General features: G+C 42.7%; 1 protein-coding gene across 1 annotated transcript in view; it reads left to right on the forward strand.

Annotated features, from left to right (window-relative positions):
* Fat3 (FAT atypical cadherin 3) overlaps positions 1 to 19892 on the forward strand; it is a 553599-nt gene that overhangs the window by 237551 nt on the left and 296156 nt on the right. Inside the window, exon 3 of the mRNA XM_051198808.1 lies at positions 13211 to 13525. Coding sequence (XP_051054765.1) covers positions 13211 to 13525 — 315 coding nt within the window. The remainder of the gene's footprint in view (positions 1 to 13210; positions 13526 to 19892) is intronic.

Raw genomic sequence — 19892 nt, forward strand, 5'->3', positions numbered from 1 at the left:
CAACAATTTGTACACAATGGTGTGTTCAACCAGTGTGGACGGGCTGATTTGGCTGAAAACAATTGAAGATATTTGTCACTGTGATTCCCGTTGCTGCTCTAAAGGGGCCGTGAGCTCATTACCTCCAGATTGTTGGTATATGGGAAAGAAGCTGAAGGAAAACAACTGATCTGCTTGAAAGCTGTTTACTAGGCACCTAGAAAGTTTTCAGAGCAGAGATGTTAGCTGTTCAAGCCATTGAGGAACACCTGTTCTCTCCAAGCCTTGGCTGGGAGCAATATGCCTGCAGAACTAAAACAGAGACGACATCCATCCAACAGCAGCGACTCAACATCCCTAGCAGGTCCAGAGAGAACAATGAAACTATGAACACAGTGTGCTGGGTTTTGGGTTCATGATCCAGCAGTTTAAACAGAGTTCTTTGTAGAACAAGCCGCATGGGCTGGAGACAATTTTGGTCATAAACTCCTAGCTGTTCGGATCCAAATCAGCTGGTTTAAATCAGAGTTTCTAAGACGCATCCAAGTTTTTAGCTATTTATTTCAGTAATCTGTGAAATCTTCATTAGATGTGGCATTTTTTTTCTGGTGTTGATCCATCCAAAAGATGAGTACTGACAGTATTCGGTGCATAAACTCAAGGACTGATGATAGATTTAATCTGTTGTGGAAATTATGGACACAAGCATGGGTTAGGATCATTCTGCCAGTGTCTGGCCATGCTGTCAGCTGCTTCCCAGACATACTGGGCAGTTAATACAAGACCATGGTCTTTTCAGCATATGCAGACTTTTATTTAAAAATTAATTATAAAAGAGTTTATCTCACTACAAATCAGAATAGTTATTATCAAGGAAATAAAAATAGTAAATGCTGGGAATGGGAGGAAAATGAAAATTTCTATGCTGTCCAGAAAATGTTAATTCATATAACTCAGTATAGAAGTCCCCCAAAACTACAGTATGACTGAGCTAAACCACTACTGGGGATTAGTGTCAGAGTTAACACACCACAGATATGTCTACACACTCATGTTTTCTGCCACACAAGTCCAATAACCAATTCATGGAGCAAGCCTAGGTGTCTGTCAGTAGATTAATCAATAAAGAAAACATTTTCTTTGTACATAGGAAAGATTTGTCAGACTGTAAAGAAAAACATAATTATGTCATTTTCAGAAAAAAATAGATGGACCTGGAGTTCATAATGTTAAGCAAATAAGACAAAAAAAAATATATTATGTATAGAAATTGTGTGTGTGTGCGTGTGTGTGTGTGTGTGTGTGTGTGTGTGAGAGAGAGAGAGAGAGAGAGAGAGAGAGAGAGAGAGAGAGAGGAAGAAGCCTAGTAGTAGGAGGGTAATTTTAGGAAAAGGAAATGGACTCATTGGGTGGTGGAGGTACATATAAAAGAGAATAATAAGTTTAAGGGGATATAATATATATATATATGATACATATCATATATATATGAGAAAACTCATAAGACCCAACATTTGTACAGTAATTGTACAGTATTACAGTATGCAACTTAAAATAAAGTGTATTAGTTAACAGGTTAGTCAGTGGGTATGTGGATGAGTATAAGGAGGTATCTTAGACCTTCAGGATATCTGCCCAGACCTCCTACTTTGTCTCCCATTTCTAACCTAAATACTGTATTTTTACTTCATGTTATAAAATCTCTTCACTGTTGCGGAGTATTTGTTTACACGGTGAGAAGGTAAAGTTCTGCTTAGTGTCTGGCACCATGCTCTTCTCTAGTGCAGGGATATTGCACCCATAACTGAAATGCACAGCGTCCCGGGGCATCTTTTCTCTCTCCTTTGCGATAGAAGGTGTTTCGTGATGAGCCTGACATCAGTGGGGAATCCTGTAGCTGTTGTGCAAGGCTAACTTGAACATGACAGTCATGTCTCCATATACCTGCTCTCTGTAGATGCAAGGGAAGTCTCATGCCCTTCTTGTATCACAGGTCATCAGCCTTCGGCACAGCAACACTTCTGCCTTCCCTCCTATATCCTGCAGCTCTCCATCCACCTCAACAGGGTGCACAGGGCTGATCTCTTCCGCACTTCAGGTTTAATTTTTGTTAGATGGTGGGTCTGTATCAGAAGATTGTTACCACAGGAAGATGCAAGTCAAAACTTTGTTCATTTTAAACACTATTGGTAGGTACAAATCCAAAAAGCTTTTGATGGAAAAATTTTTAGCATTTTTTTCTTTTATTTTAAAGCATTGTTTTCTCATTTTATATACCACCCCAGGTCCCACTCTCTCCCCTCCTCCTGATCCCGACCTTCCCTTCCACCCCCATCTACTCCTCAGAGAGGGTAAGGCTTCCCATGGAGAGTCAATTAACTCTGGCCCCTTACTTTGAAGCAGGACCAAGGCCCTCCCCACTATATCCAGGCTGTGCAAGGTATCCCTCCAAAGAGAATGGGCTCCAAACAGCCAGTTCAAGCACTAGTGATAAATCCTGGTCCTACTGCCAACGGCCTCTCAGACTGCACAAGCCACACAACTGTCACCCACATTCAGAGGGCCTCTGACAGCAGATTCCCCCTCTGTCAGTCCAGAGTCAGTGAGCTCCCACTAGCTCGGGTCAGCTGTTTCTGTGGGTAACCCTGTAGTGGGATATTCACTTTGTCTCCTTCTGTGGCACTGACCACGCCCATTTGGGGGTGGAGCCAGGGGCGGAAGTGACCTGGAGAACTGGGTCTGAGGAGGATCAGGGGAACCTCTCTCTTGCAAACCGCATGGGGACAGGAGGACTTCCGGAGGAATTCTTTGGATCAGGAACCTGCTGGTGTTCACCTGTCTATGTTGTGAGTTATTTCTCCCTGAATAAACATCTATTCGGCCTAATTGTTTATCCTGATCCTTATTAAAACGTGTTATATCCCCATCAGAGTCTTGATGCCTTTGCTCATATTATGGATCTTCTCACTCTTCACCTAAACTCTGGAAGCTCAGCCCAGTGCTTAGCTGTGGATCTCTGCATCTGCTTGGGAACACATTTTTGTTTGGTGAATTTTGTGCAAGCCTGGAAATCTGTCTTTCTATTACTTTCACATAGTTAGTTATCATAGTGGCTCCGTGGATTAGGTGTCCTTTTCCTCTTCCTCATCCATCTCCTGGAGAAGGAAACAGGCATGATGAGAAATGTATTGGCTGGATAAAGGTCACACCACCACTTAATGAAGAGTCAGACCCTGACCCGAATGTGTCTCTGGATTTTATGATATGACATCATTATTGAGATAATACAGCTTAAGTTAGTCAGAATCTGTCAGTCAATCACTGTATTAAGGCATTCAGATTGTGGTCACCTTGGGAAAGGCTTACAAGATACAAGATAGCTGTTAGTTCTTTTCTGAAATTTTTCTCTCCTATAGCTCTGGTTAGAGGCAACCTTGGGTGTAAGGCAAGAGGGAGGGGGGTTGGGCACAGAACAAGTGTGGGGAAGGACAGATCTGCCTTCACTCTCAAAGAATTCACTCTTGCTGCCTGGCTTGTGAAATGATATCTAAACTTTACCTTTGCTTACTCATGGACTTCATTTCTTAACATCTATATTCTATTACTTTAGCAAATATTCATTGCAGACCTATGTGTCCTTCTTTATGCTAGGTGCTGCTCACACAGAAGACAGTTACTATTGACCTTTGATGCCTAGTTTGCATATTGAAATGGAAATTGATGCATGGTATGGTTAATGGGTATTAGTGGTGCATGAAATTTGCCTTGGAATTCTAGAGGGTGGAATGACCAGTCTATGAAAGAGGCAGCAAAGGAACAGAGAAAATCAGTTCCTGGGAGGTGCCTTGGTTCCATCCACTTCATTACATTATACAAAATCCAACTTTCAGTTTGGGTGTTGCATGGAAACAAGTTGCAGACAAACACAGCAAGCGTCTCCTCTACCTCTGACCTTGCCTTGGCAGTTTGAGTCAATCTGGACAGAAACCAAATCCTGGCTGCTTCCTGAAAATTGACCATCCTTCCTTTGATTGAGCCAGCCAGTCGCTACCTTGTGTTAGAGGAGAATGCACAAGAACTGTGACTTCTCTCAGCAAAGCCACAGCCTAGTGCTGAAAGAGCCTACGATTGGCCCTGAGACTTGGAGAACTAGCACACGTGCCAAGGGTTTTGTGAGAAATTGCTGATATTTAGTCCAGGGTTGGGCTGAAGTCAAAACAACAGGCTACAGATGTCTTTCTGTGTTCACATTCCAGTCTACTTGAGCTAGCGGAGAGAGTGCCTGTGCGTATTTGTTGACCAGAGTTAAAAAGAGCTATTGAGAGTGAAAAGCCAAAATCACTCAAGCTTCTTATTCCTTTGCAGATCATTTCCCAAATATTTGTGTTGAGCTGTAAAACATTAGTTTAGGTTGAATTATATAATTTAATTTAATTTGCTATCAGTGAAATCCACATTTAACGTGGTATTATCTATATGGCTTTTTTTTTTTTTTCCTTCTAAGAGTGGATTTATGTTGGTGATTGAAGCACCTGCCTTGATTGGGGACATTACCATTATAAAATGCTCATGAGCATGATTAGTCTGGTTGTACAAAAACTTCAACGGAGCAAATATGCCACGGTGTTTCAAAATAGAGCCATCTGCTAGCTGTCACACACAAGGCCTACTGTGTACTTTCCTTCACATTTCTGAATCTCAGTCTCCCTGAAAACACTTCCAGGAAGTTTCCCCCTATCAGAAAAAAGTAGTCAGAGGTAATTCTTTTTCAAGGTGCATGTGATAGAACACACATCAACATTCAGAGATGAGGCTTTGCAGTGGGTAATAGTGTAATCGGTTTTGCCAGCAGCAGAATGTACAATCCTATTAGAGATGGAGAAAAGAAAGTTGCCACCTTAATTTACCTCCAGGCATTAGCGCAATAAATTGAGGTGCCTGCAGCTGCCTGTGTGAAGGTACTTTAATCACATGGTAAAAGCGTTTTTTAGCCTACTGCCTGCTTTCAATGAGGAACCGCTCTTCTAAGCTAATAAAAGGAAACCCATCCACCTTAAGGCCTGACAATCATGACATGCTATTTTTTTAAATCTTTGTCAACATTAAGTCTGTGGGAGACTTAACAGGTTAACATGCCCTCTGTTCCTCACAGAAAAATTAGCTGATGGCTGTCCTGTGGGATGGATAGGTCACAAGGAACAAGTCCTGGAATCCAAGGAAGCCAGACGTTCATCATGCAACCTGCAGCTGGAAGCTGCTTTCTGTTGTCTGTACCTCGGGGACCAAATTCATTACAGTACCCATCAAACTAGAAAGACTTCAGCTGCAGGTATCCCTTGTGTTTGCTCTCTGGCTGAATCGGGATGTGATCTTTAATTAGTTCGGGCTGTGAAATATTGCAGGGAATTTCCCAGCACCCTTTGCTTTCTCTCCAGGTCAGCTAATGCAATTGTTTTAATTGTGGTTGAGCTATTGTCTTTGACTAGATTTCCTAGAGTGCCCTTTACCAATGAATGGTAATGTGCACTGGGAAATCATGAAGCTGGTGGAAAGCTGTAAATAGAAAAGCCATAATCAGGTGCCTATTAATAGTGGTGCAGAGTCAGAGCCCCGATGCCATTAAATGTCAGCATTTATGTATACAAACTGAGTACCGTTCAGGAATCCAGAAGTCAGTTGCCCATGGAGTTTATGTATGCTCTTGAAGGAACACATGCACATACGTTTCCTGTCTCCCTCCCTTCCTCCCTCCTCTGATTTTTTTGCTAAGCTCTTTTCTAATATGGATTTCCATTTTCTGTCCCATCTATGATGTATTGAGTTCAAGGAAGCAACATGAACGTTCTGTTGCCTTTGAACCTGCACTTCAGACACACTGTGTTTTATCTTTCTCTGTGCCTCTTGGCTTGTCATCCGTTCTTCCAGTGAATTTTGACATGTGCAAATTAATAATCATTCAGTCCAAATGAGTAGCGTGACCTCTGAGCCCACATGATATACTCAGAGGAAACAGATGCATCACTCATAGCTCAGAGACTTGGCAGTTTAATGAGAGAATCATGGTACTCTCTTGTTATTTCTAGTATATGTGTGTATGTACGCATATGTGTATGTATGCATATATGTGTATAAATTTCCACCTGTTTCTATTAGGCTGACAACTTACAACCATTCATTGTAACAGCATTCTGTCTATGTCAGCATGGGGTAGACTGCAGAAAAGAATGATTACTTTTGTGAAAGACTTAATTACAAGTTGTAATGGCCTCTAGTTTAGAAACAGAGACCCAAAGCAAGACAAGAAAATATTGCCAAATAACACAAAGTCCCCCCCCCCCCAATGCATAAATACAGGGTGGACAGACAGCCTGTCAGCTTGTTTGACAATCACTGTGATGTTTGTATGGCAGGGGCAAAGCCGAGGGAGGAGGTAATTTGTTCCTAAGAAGCCTCCGCGTATGGTGATGGACAGATGTCCACCTTTGCTGTTTAGTCATGTCTATAGAATTTGAGAAGCAATATTTGATCCTTGGGTTTTAGAAAAATACATGATTGCAATATGTATATTGCCTTACAAAAAACACCAATAATTTTACAATAATCATGTAACCATCATACATGTCTGATAGTTAAAGTATTAATTACAGACTGGACAACCTTGCTGAGCATAGCATACAGTGTTTTACACCATTGTGATAGTTGTCCTCAAATCTGCAGCTGTTGTGAGGAGATGCCCTCACCTTAAAGACAAAGTGATGTTGAGAGACACCGTGCCTTCTGCAGGGGACATCATTAACAAAGGACAAAGAAGAAGTACATTCCTTCGACTCCATTTCCACGGTGCCATGTCTAGAGCCCGCCTGTCCCCACCTCTACCTTTTGCCAAATGAAGTTTATTCCTATTATATGTATTCATTTTCTATTTTATCGTATTTAGTCTTTGAGATCGCACGTCTAAGCTGAGGGGGTGGATGGTTTAATGAGTAAAAGGTGCTTGCCATGCAAGTGTGGGGGCCCTGAGTTTGCAGCCACACACCAGGGTATACACTCACAAAAATAAGATCAAACTGTCATGGGACAGTGATATCGCATCCTAGGGACTGATTGCTACTAATTACTGCTAAACTTAGTGAACACTGGGTTTTTTTTCCTGTAAAAATAAGGTGTTTCTCTGCCCACCTGCTGGGTTCAGTTCTCATGAACATAGGGGGACTTGCTTCCCACTCCTGTGAGGCGGTACCCTACGGTGGCATCATCTCATTGTGGCAAAGGTGACAGCCGAGGAGAGGGACCGTACTCGAATCACATTATCCAAATGAATGACTGCTGTCATCTGAACTAGAAGACATACACTGTTCCAAAGGGGAGTTGTCAGTGACTCCTGCTTGTCCATTGGAGGCTGTGAATTACTGTGTAATGGGAGCTGAATCGTAGTTTTTTCATTTCAGAACAGTTGTGACTGTCGGATCCAGATTACTCTCCAAAGACAAGCTGGGCCATGGGCCGCACGAATTCCCTGAGGAGCCAGCAGGCTTCTTGGGGCGGGGGGGGGGGGGAGAGGAAGAGGGGGGTCAGTGTGCCACCGAGACAGGGCAAGCCGCAGCGCAAACTTGTTTCTGGAATTCGTTTCTCCTGCTCACCAGTTTTGGTTGGTCCCCAGCTGTCACTGTGCCCGTTTAGCCAGCCTTTGAAACCTCTCTGGTCTGTATTTGCTATTCCAGTTTGATGGCTCAAACAGAGAGTAAGGTGCTTGGGAGGCCTTTGGTTGCGAACAACTGTTAGTTAGGAGTTTAATATTGTTTCTCTGCAGGAATGCACACAAATGGCCAATTAAGCCTACTCATTAAAATAAAATATTTTTATAGCTGATTCAAAACTCCTGTGCCGGCCATGTCTTTGAAGCACTTAGTTGTTATGAATAAATGTATTTCACATTTGCCTCCCTCCCTCACCATCCTTGCTGTAGAAAGCGGTCATACTGGGTTTTACGGTCTTCCTGTCAAGGTTTTATGGTCTTTACCTGCTGCTGTGGTCTCCGGCGAAGCACTGCTGTGCAGGGCAGTGGTTCAGGAGTATTTCGTCTCGTTGTGCTTTGTGCAGCACAGGGAAGATAGCAGAGGATTCGGACACGGTCCCGCTTAGGGAACGGATAGACGGGCAGACAGGACTGTGTACTAAATGCCGCAGGAAAACAGAGCTCGCGTCCACTTGAGGACCCAGTTATTCATTTTACAAAGCAGAGTGTTACATTTGTGACTTAGGAAGAAAGACAAGTCATTCGCATTGCACGTGCCCTTGTGCGTGTGGAGACTGAACCGTAGGAGATACGGGTAGAGGGAAGCAATCTGGATAGAAGACAGGCCCTTTGCTGCCTCCTTGCCTGGCCCCTGAAGCTGTTGCACCAACCTGGTCAGACCCAGACCAGACTCTTTAGGTAACAACTGGGCTCTCAGTCCAAGGCTGGGAGACTTCCACCACCAGGTGTTTCCTCTGTAATGGCCCTTAGTCATCTTATCAGGGAAGGAACAGCCCTTGTCCTTGACCCATGACTTAGGGGTCTGTACTCATTTCTGATCCTGTCCTTGGCTATACAACAGAGACATGAGAAGGGCCACAGACGAAACATGGTATTTGGCTTCTTGTATGTGCCACTAGACTCTCGAGGGTGTGTCTGTAGTAGAGTGAGCTCACATGTCATGTCTGCTGTGTTTGTGTGGGTGATGCACAGCCTGCGCCAATCAGTGAGGAGCGGACCCTTTCTCAGCTGGGCCCCATACTATTTTAATTAAATCTTGCTTTTAACGGCTCCTCTGTCTCTGCTCTCCTGGGCTGTCTAGGTGTGCTCATTTGCTTCACAGCTTATTGCTGCATGTTGGATACCATTAACAGATGTGACAAAGGATGCTAATTCTCTGCTAGGTTCTTCCCACCTGTCAGGAGCCATGGGGCCTCTGCAGACAGAAACAGTGCACACATACTCACACCTAATTTATTGTTTGGAGAGTATATGGGGTATCTGTCAGGTACTCTGTAGGTATGGGGTTCATGCTGAGTAAGATAGGCAGGGTCTGATATGCCCTGGGCCACAGCACCAGCAGGCTAGTGGAGGATAGCAACTAGCTCCATTTATTAAGGCTGTGAATAAAACTACTCAGAAAGAGAGGGCAGCAGGTCTGTGGCTGCTTAGCATGTGTAAGATTCAGAGCAGGCAGCTGCTGCGAACCCGTCCTAGTCTCCTGTGTTATGCTCTGGGGAGATGACTCTTGGGAAAGTGAGTGAGTCCCACACGAGAGGGCCTAAGCTGGGTCCTCAGCAGTTGTGGAAAAACGCAGAGCATGGTGGTGCATGGTTATAACCCTTGTGCTGGGGCAAAGCAAGAGGATAGCTGGGGTTTGCCGGTCAGGCAGTGTCACCTAGCCAGCAAGACCAAGGTCTCAGTGGCTAGACCATTTCAATAGCCAAGAAGGTTCCTGAGGAATGACTCCTAATGCGAAAACATGAGCACATATTCCCACATATAATCACACACACACACTCACACTCACTCACACTCACTCACACACACACACTCACACTCACTCACACACACACTCACACTCACACACTCACTCTCACACACACACACACCACACACACACACACAGACACACACTCACACACTCACTCACACACACACACACACACACACACACCACTTCACATGTGGTGTGAACTGACTGTCCCATGCGACCTGTGTTCAGAGCTGTCTCCGGAAGCTGTTTTCTGTTAATGTCACCCTTCCCTCTGTTGGCCTCTCTGTCACCGTCTTGCGTAGCTTCCTGGAATTTACCTGTGCTTACTTGTGACCTGAGATGGGTAAAAGGAAGAATGGTGATAGAGTGACGGCTGCAGGAACACTAGACCCTCGCTTCCAGAGCCCCGCCCCACTCCTCTGTGACTCTAGGTAGCTAAGGAATGCTCTGCCGTTAATTGAGCACTATACCTGTGGAGTGGGGGTCCTGAACTACTTCCGACAGCCAGCCTTCCCTCCTGGTCAGCATCTTTCTAGTGCTGCACACACATTGACATTCCTAGGGCCAGGCCTTCTACAGGCAGAACACCAGCGTGGTGTCCGCACAGCTTACATATGATCTTGTATTTTCAGTGTATTGTCATCTTTAAAAACCATAAAATAGATGTATTTGTCTTTATACATTTTTTGCTTTGCACTATGGGTAGTTCCTAAGCAAATGTCTTTATAAGGAGAGACAAATCAACGTGACTTTTCATCCCTGCCTTGCAAATACAAGACGATTTCCTCACAGACCTCAGTCATTTGATCAAAAACTATCATTAACCTGCACTGTTATTTAAATAGCTCATGATCATGAAGTAATTTAAATATTTTAAGAGATTGAATTATCTCACATGTGGTCAAAGTCAGTATGGTAACAAAGTGGTCCTAAAATAGTCTTCTGTTTTCCCTCCTGTCCTTTCCCCTTCCCATTCAAAGGCAGCACTTGTGGTACTGAGCGAATCCGCAAGCCGCACTCACAGAGTTCTATTCTAGGGGCCATAGAATTCCTTTGTCTCCTTGTCACAGCACAGTGTGCCTTTATCTGGGTCTCCTCAGTGCCTCTGGCGCTGTCCTTAGCCCAAGTGGGCACGTTTCATCTCAATTAGCAGCAGCAGAGGAAAGCAAGGGAGGGGAGTGTCAGAGGTTACAGCCATTTAATGGAATCAAACTCAAATGAAAATTGGAAAACAACCCAAGAAATCTACAGATCATGAGAACTACGGAAACTCAATTAGGAAAAACTATAGCCTTTCCTCCTTTGGGGATTTGGTTTCTTTATAAATAAATGGAGAACAAAGGGCTTATTGTTTCCATTGTTAAGAAAGGTAAGTTGATTATCACAGCTATTCACGAATTCTAACGTTTTTTTTGTGTATGTGCATTCCCTATGATCTGACCAACCAAAGCTGATTATAGAAGTATGACATTGTCTGTGGTTCGCCATCATTGCTCAAAGAGAAAAGGTAGTTTGGTGAGATTCAACACGAATTGCTGAAACAAAACAGAACTTTTGTAGAATACTTTTCCCATGGGAAGCCTCCATCATAATAGACATAGATGGGCCTTTTATGGCACAGCTTATAAATAGGGACGAAAGAGTAAAACTCAGACCTGATCCACCTTATTTTGTTGTGTCTTTGATTTTTGTTACCTAGAACATGTTTAACGCAAGACATGAAGTGAGCTCTTTATTTACTTGTTAAGCAGCCTCCACACGGTGTGTACAGCTATTTGCACACGCCTAGGTTCCTTCGGCAAACATTAAATCACCATCAAGTCAGAAGGCATTCTCTGTTTGGAAAGAGCACGTGAGGTGTCTGCTCTCAGGATTTTACTGGGTAGTTATTTGAGGCAGTTACTCCTCCTAAGGTTCTAAGGTATAAGATCTGAGCCTGCGAGCTGTGTTTGCAGCTTTCTTATCTGATAAGAGGAACATAGAGAAGTCTACTAAAAAGAGTATTGGTGGTGCTTCTGTTTTCTGTGGGTCAGGAGTCCACATGAGAGCAACAGTTTAATTCATTTCACTTCATGGAATCTTTTGAGAAAAAGATTCTAAGCAAAACTGGGATTCCCATTCCACATGCTAGGAGACCCCAAACACTATCCTGAGTTAGGGTTGGAGACTTACATCCCCATGATTAAAACCACACGGACAACACACAAAACACATGCTTTTGCCTGATGAATTAGACTCTTAAAGTATTTTAAAGAAAACTGGAGAAATACACAGGTAGAAAGTTTCTTTCTTAGCTTGAGTTTTATTATTGTAAAAAATGACCTTATTATATAAAGAGTGGCATCTCAGTTTAACCTCATGTTATGCATATGATGATCTTTGTCTCTGGCATATAACTGCGATAAATTCCTTGTAGTAAATAACTTTGGAGCTGTAGCATCCCCTGCCCGTCCCGAGGGGCACTCATCCTTGCCCATTCCAATCTGTGTTTGCATAGATCCTCTCTCCCTTCCCAGTGGCAATAGTTTTGTTTTGTTTTTTGTTTTGTTTTTGTAAGATCTGCAGGTCAAATTGTATGCCAAATTAGCCAAAGGAGCACTGAGAATGAAGGAGCGGAGAGTTAAGATTATTGAGGAGCCGTTTCCTGAGGCTTGAAGATTTAATGAGTCCTACACCTTCTAAGAGTGTTGGAACTAATTTTGAAACGTTCTAAGCTGGGACCTGGTTTCCCATCACGTTAGTTGTGGCTCAGACCCCTATCCTTGTGATAACTTTCTGTGGCTTGGCTACTGGGGTGATGGCTGTGATGGGACATGGAAGGCACAGTGTTGTCTTTTGTGTGTCTCTGGCTGTTACTTGATGTTTTGTTTGGCTCTTATTTCAAACATGAAATAAGGAAGCCATGAGAAAGTAGTTTAGGCAATATTTTTTGCACCTAATTTAAAATGATTGTCCATGAGCCTCTTTCAGAGTGGTTCAGGGTTTATTTAGGGCCCTCAGTAGAGTCCTTGAGGGAGATGAAGCTCATTTAGAAAGTATATTGATATGGCTTCTTCCCTGACTGTTTCAGAATAGCTGTGACATTTGATTCCTTGGGAAAACAGTGTGGTGCAGGCTTATATCTTTGCAGGTAAAACATTTCCATTCTAACAGACAAGAAAACATTTGAAGAGTCTATTTCATTCCTGTAAATGAGTAGATAAAATAATTTACCCGAGAAGAGTGTTTGTTTTCTATGAAATCAATTCAGCATCACATCAAATAGAGAAATTGGCTTGGAAGATGGGACTTATTTTGTCTCTTAACCCATTGTCTTCTCATTCCTCCTCTCTCTCTCTCTCTATCTTGTGTGTGTGTGTGTGTGTGTGTGTGTGTGTGTGTGTGATCCACTGTCTTATTTCCTCATTCCTCCATATAGTCTATGTGCATATAGAGAGGTTATTTATGCACAGACACGAATACATATGTATCTTACATGTCTATCTTGGAAATGCAAAATGAGTGTAATTCGAGTTGACAAATAAGAGAACGACACAGTTTAGTCCTACAGAAAACCCTTTCTTTATATAAAGAGCAACACCCCAACTTAATCTCATTTTATGCATTTGCTAATCTTCTGTAATATGCCAAGATTATTTGTGCTGCCCTCAGGAATTCTGGGTAACTCACTTAACTGCCTTCCTTTGCTGAAGCCATCATGTACTCTGTCTTTTCCCTAGGAGTCATTACTGCTGCTGACATTCTAGATCGGGAGACAACGGGGTCATACTGGCTGACAGTGTATGCCACAGACAGGGGCGTGGTCCCTCTCTATTCCACCATTGAGGTCTACATAGAGGTTGAAGATGTGAATGACAACGCCCCACTGACCTCAGAACCCATCTATTATCCTGTTGTCATGGAAAATTCTCCCAAGGATGTGTCTGTCATTCAGATACAAGCTGAAGATCCCGACTCTGGTTCCAATGAAAAACTGACCTATAGGATTACAAGTGGAAATCCACAGAACTTTTTTGCCATAAATATCAAAACAGGTAAGGACTGTCTACTTTTAAACGTGTTGTCTGGTCCTCGCTGTTGCTCGCTTTTCTGTTTCGTTGTCTAGAAAAGAGAATCTTTTTTTGTTTTTCCTCTGGAGGAAGTTTTTGCCCAGGTAGATGTTTTTCTTGTCGACTTGGAGTGTTTTAATCTCACTGACACTGACATGGACTGATGTAGTCAGAATCAGAAGCAACACAGAAAGCCAGCTGCAAGTTTGCTCCAATCATTGAAAAACATGGTCCAGGACCCCTCAGATGATCATCTGTCTCCTCTCTTTCTTGAGAGCAGGGCGGTTGACCTGTGCTGGGTTCCTTATGTGAGCTGGCATTGCAAGGCCTCTGGTTGTCTAGTTCCAGGTCCTTCTGCTTTGCTTGGCGTTATTCCAGCTTGTTTCAAATGAACCTCTTAAAGGCTTAACTCTAAGCTCAGAGATTCTCATTCCTACTTTCTCCATCACTAAGTGTCAGTGTTCCAAAGAACTTCCCATGACTGTGTCTGAATCTTTACACACACAAAAACAAAAACAAAAACAAACAAAAAAAAAAAAAAAAAAGGCAAAATTTAAGTTCTCACCTTTTGCTCAAAAGATTTCTAAAGGTTATAATAAGAACTGAATTTCTTAGAAAGAAACAATGAGGACTGGCTGAATGTGTCCTGACCAGGGTGCCCACTGGAACATGGCTCACTACTCTTTCCTGTATTGAGCCTCAGCACACTACTGTTTGCTGTAGTAAGCCACTTGTAGATCTGAACAGAGACATCAAGACCTCAGAGAAAAGGTGATGGATGGGGCTTTAATTAACTAGAATTTAGAATAATGTAATTCATGTTGCTCTGGGCAGGTGGGTTGATGTTGGTCAGTGTTGGGTTTAGCTGAATGTCTGTTGGTGTGGATAGATGTTCATCAGGAATACTAATGCAATTGTAATTATTTGCCTTTATCTGTTAAAGGAGAAATATGCAGTCAACATTAAGTCCTTTATAAATATCAAGTTCCAATTCACAAAACTTAAAGGTTTTTTTTTTTAATAAGCCTAATTTTGAGTCAGTCAGACATTTTTGAGTCATATTTTAATGCTCTTAAAAGTATTTGATCAGGACTCGACCTCTGTTTCATTATAAATGAGAGGTGGTGATCGGCTAGCAGGGTCTGGCTGAGGCATACTGTGCAGATGGAGAGGACTCAGACACAGCAGCCTGGCCCCACATCTGAGGCACACGAACCATAGATGGTCACCCTATACCTGATACTGTGGCAAGGAGACCTTCTGGTTCACTTCTGTGCTCTAACACAGGACTATAAAATGGAAAATGTGGAGAGAGAAAAATGAATCCCAGTACATCACAGGGAAGAGGAGAGGGAAGAAAAGCAAAGTTAATGTCAATAAACAAGTTACCTGACATACGATGCCTCACGTCCACACTCTGCTACGCCGTGACTGTCTTGCCATTTCAGTCATCAGAGGAGAACCTGACACCCTGCTTTCGAGTTAAAGGACTTAACAGAGCTACTGCTGGCTTTCGCTTAGAGTTGAAAAAGAAGAATGTCTCTTATGGGCAGAGATCCAGGCCAATGAGAGATCTTGTCTCAAAAATAATATAGGCAGTGTTGCTGCAGAATGACACTCAAGGCTATTCTCTGGCCTCCACATGCACACACACTTACACACACGTGTGGACCCAACCACACACACACACACACACACACACACACACACACACTTTCTTGAAAAATGAATGACTATCACACGCAATGTCTGATGTAAAGATCTTGTGTGCTCTGTGGTTACTGTCTTCTACGCACATGAATTTTCAGGAAGCCTTACATTATCATAATGTGGCTTACATTGCATAATAAGATCCTTAATTGTATTCATAATCTCTCTGTCTTTGCCAGAGATGTTTTTTAAAAAGTGTGCCCAGAATGACATTTTCATCTAACTTGTCTAATTGTCTCAAAGAAATGCACAGCATGCCTCGGTTTCCAGACACAATGTAAGAAAATAACATATCTCGTTTATTCCGTTATTAAGGTCATTGCACCTATTTCTTTTTATCACAAAATCCAATAAATAAGTTCATAAATTTAAGATACGTTTTGAGCTTTTGAGAGACCAGAAGTAATATGAAAGTTCCAGAACAGTTAACACCTGTGACCAGTGAGGGAATAATACTTACGTGAAGTACAGGGACTTTGGTGGATATAGGGGCTTGTCAAGAGTGATGGGCAGGAGGGATCGCTTTATGTTTAGAATGCTGTGATTAAAATACTTGCCCTTGACTCCATAACTGTGAAACTCTGTGGACCACCACAGGGAATACACAATAAATCGACATAATAAAGCTGGTGTAGCCAGCTTTCTGTTCTTCACTAAGTTACTGATCCCCTCAGAAATTCAGTTTTCATGTGTGTGATGGTTAGCTTTGCCGACTTGACTCAGCCAAGAATCAATCAAGTCTCGATGAAGTGTCGTCATCACTGAGTTAGCATGCTTGTGGAGGACTGTCTTAAATAGGTTAATTGATGTGGAAACACCCTGCCCATTATGGCAGCACCATTCCCTAGCAATCTTGAACTGTGTAGGAGTGTAAAAATTGCACTGAGCGAGAGCAAGCAAGCAAGCGAGCATGCACATATTCTTTTCTCCCTGATCTTGACTGCGGATATAATGTGACCAAATGTCTCAGGCTCCTCCCACTGTGAGCTGGATCTGTGAACTGCGATAACCTCATTCTCCTTTTCAGTTGCTTTTGTAAGGATGCTTTGTCAGGACAACAGAAACGAAACTAGAGCATGGAGTAATGACGGCTTCGAGGAACTTGGGAGTCCCATGAGGCCGTAACTACTACTGCCTGGCACAGCAAAGTCACATGATAAATGATGGCACCCTGTCTGCTTCATGCTAATGGCAGGAATGTGCTTCAATGTCTTTAAGCCTAGGGTTCTTATCTGGAAAGTGAATGCATCTTTGCCAACAGCACAGTTATTACTCATGGGCAATGGGAGTCACAGTGCATGCGGAGGATGCTAGGAAGTTGCAGAACTCTAAAAGAAACGTGTGCTATTATGGCTATATCTTCTTTATATGGGGGTGGTGTGTGTGTGTGTGTGTGTGTGTGTGTGTGTGTGTGTGTGAGTTGTATTTGTACATAGACAGATGGAGGTCAGAGATGGCCAAACTCAAAACTCAGTTCTTTTGATTTTTTTTTTTTTTTTTTTTTTTGTTCTTGGTTACTTTGTTTGGTTTTGTTCTCCATTCCTCCTTCCCTCCTCCTCTTTCTCTTCCTCTCTCTCTCTCTCTCTCTCTCTCTCTCTCTCTCTCTCCTTCTGTCTCTCTCTCTCTCTTTCTTTTTTTCTTGATAAAGTCATTCAACAATCTGAAGCTTGCCAATTATACCACACTGACTTACCAGAGAGCCCCAGGAATACACATCTATCCGTTACCTCAGGGCTGGTATTACAAGCACACACTATCCTACTTAGCTTTTTATGAGTGTGTTGGGGATTAAACCCAGGTCCTCTCATGCTTGCATAGCAAGGATTTTGCTGACTGAGCTGTTTCTCCAGGTCATACTTTTTTTTTTTTTTTTTTTTTTTTTTTTTTAAGCGCTGGGAGGGCGGGAGGGTCAAGCTCACCAAAGCCCGTGAGCTCCTAGATCAGGGTGTTGCTCTTGTTGTGGAGAGAATCTGATTGACTCCCTGGTAGTAGCTTTAATTTTGGAATTTCTTCTGTCCTTATAAAGTCATTGGTGTGAAATAATGGCAAAAGCATCGATGCAATATCTTTCGACAATAAATCAGGAGATATAGCTAAGTAATACTTTTAGCAAAGATTTGTGCTTTAGATTTTCTAAACTGGAATGTTGTTGATTCTAGTAAACTAATTCTTTGTTATCTCTGTGGTGGAGATGAAACTTAAAAGAGTTTTGCTTTGTTCTGGAAATGTGCTGCATGATAAATAAAGATTAAAATGATTAATGTAAATGTGAATTGTGCCAATGTACTAGGTCTACAGCCTAAAGCACATAATGGATGTCACTGACCCCCAAGAAGAGAAAGAGTTCTCTGCCGAGCCAAAAGGCCCATTTTAGTTTTTCTCTACCAGATCTGGAGCCATGTAAAGTAAGTGGGCTGTGGACTTTCTTCAAGTACTTCTTGTAGATTAGGCAGGAAAATATAAGCTGTCAAGTTGGGAAGACTTCTTCGGCCTGCACCCTGCACTAGTTCCAGACAGCAGGTGAGGCCGGTCAAACGCAGCTCCTTCCTGGTGCTGCACAGGGCGATGAACAAGAGGCTGGCAGTGTTCACGCTCAGGTGAAGAGGAACCATGTTTCTCCCCCAGGCCTTGCAGAGTTCTCTACGGTTTCAGAACATCTGCTCCGTTTCTGTCTATTGTGGCCACTCTAGCTTGGCAGGCTAACGTTTGGTACAGCTCTCACTATGCATTAGACATTATTATTACTCTCAGTCTGTCTTCCTTGAAGCTACAAGCAGACCGCACATGGGTACCAGTGTCCCCAAACAGTGACTCTCTGAGGGACTTTGCCTCACTGTCTGGCGTGTAGCTTGGGGCCTTCCCTTCAGTTTTATGAAGGGCATTGTGGGTACTGCTGTTGGCTTGGACCCAGTGCTGGTGGGTGGGAATGTAAGAGAAGATGGTTTCTGAACTAAGGAGATTTATTCTCATCAGAAGATACATCATCATACCTCATGAAAGTCAAGTATGTAAGGAAACTTATATAAAATATAAACTATTGAACTCTGCAGACGGTCAGCCATTGACAGGGTAGCTAGGATCAGACCAAGCAGATGGCTAGGAAGCCTAGCAGCCCTGAGTGTCCAGAGGAATGTGCTGGTCTACAGAGGCAGAGTTATGGTCACCACCCAAGGAATGGGAACTAGTTCAGTTTACCTCCTAAGCTAGTCCAGAGATATTTCAGCAACTCCAAGATGCATGCTGTTATTATAAAGGGGATACATGAGATCATAACCTCCAGATATTTGATCATCTTTTGTTTGGTGGTTTGATGGTATTTAGGGTTCAGAGGGCCTTAAGATTTCCTGTTAAATCTTCTTTTGAGAAACCTGCCTCCTAAGTAACTGTTTAGAAATAGACAGAAGACAGAAGGTTTTGCCTTCCTTCCCTCTGATAAACCCAGGCCCAGGCATAGTGTCCACTGTGTTAATGGCATGTGTCTATGAAACAGATACTTTCTCAAACCAGTTCTTGCCTATTAGGACTTGGAATGTCTTTGTTCCTTTCCACAGTTGCCCCTGTCTGCCCCTGATCCTGATCCTTGCTCTGTTCACAGGCCTATTATCTCACATACACTCCAGTGGTAGTTTAGGCTTAACATCTTGGGATAAATCTGAGCCAAACATACTTTGTCTGCAAGTAACTGCGCGCGCACACACACACACACACACACACACACACACACACAAAATCCCCAAATCATTTGAGAAAGAGGAATCTTTAAAATTGTGTCTTCCATGAGAATGCCTCAAGTTCTACCTGATGGTTGGTTCTTTGGGATGCAGACATCCAATATCAAAATACCTGAGTTTTTTCAATGAGCTATAAATAATGGCCTCTTGACTTTGGGTATGTAATGTAAAAGATAACAGGTAACTCTCGACATTAATAAAAGAGTTAACTGAGGAACCCAAGCCATGCATCAACTTGATAATCACCAGGTGATCTTATTAGCGATGGTATCCTGTGGAGAAGCCTGGTAATTTGTGCTTCTGACAAATTCCCAGCAGAGGCTGAAGTTCCCTTGAGGATCTGGCTATGCAGTCTCTAGATGTTATTGACCTAAAGGATGTGGCTAGGCCTGAGAAAGCTCTGAAGAAGAGGCAGCCATCTTGGCAAATTACCCCAACTCTCACCTTCCAGTGCTGTGGTTTTGAGAGTCAACTGTGAATTCCAAGTTCCTTCTCCACCCATTCCCCATCAATCTTCATACCCCCCTTCTCTTTCCCGTTTCATAAATTAGGTAAAATAAAAACCATGTCCCTGTGAGTAAAACATCAGAGTCTCAAAAATGTTGGATGTTATATAATATCTGGACACAGGGTTTTTATTTATACTTTAATTGTATTGAAAATAGGTTTTTTTTTTTCCCCCACAATATATTCTGACCATGGTTCCTCTCTCTCACAACTCACATCAGATACTTTCCACCTTTCCACCCACCCAAATCCACACCCTTTCTTGGCATTATTTCTAAAACACAGAACAAAGCAGAATTTGGAAAATGGAGCTTAGACCTACTTCAATAAACAAGTAATCACTATCCAGTTTCAGTAAATAGCTTGAATGCTTAATTGTCAAAGAAATTTTGACCTCACAAAAT

This window comes from Phodopus roborovskii, unplaced genomic scaffold (assembly GCF_943737965.1).
Source record: "Phodopus roborovskii unplaced genomic scaffold, PHOROB, whole genome shotgun sequence".
NCBI lineage: Eukaryota > Metazoa > Chordata > Mammalia > Rodentia > Cricetidae > Phodopus > Phodopus roborovskii.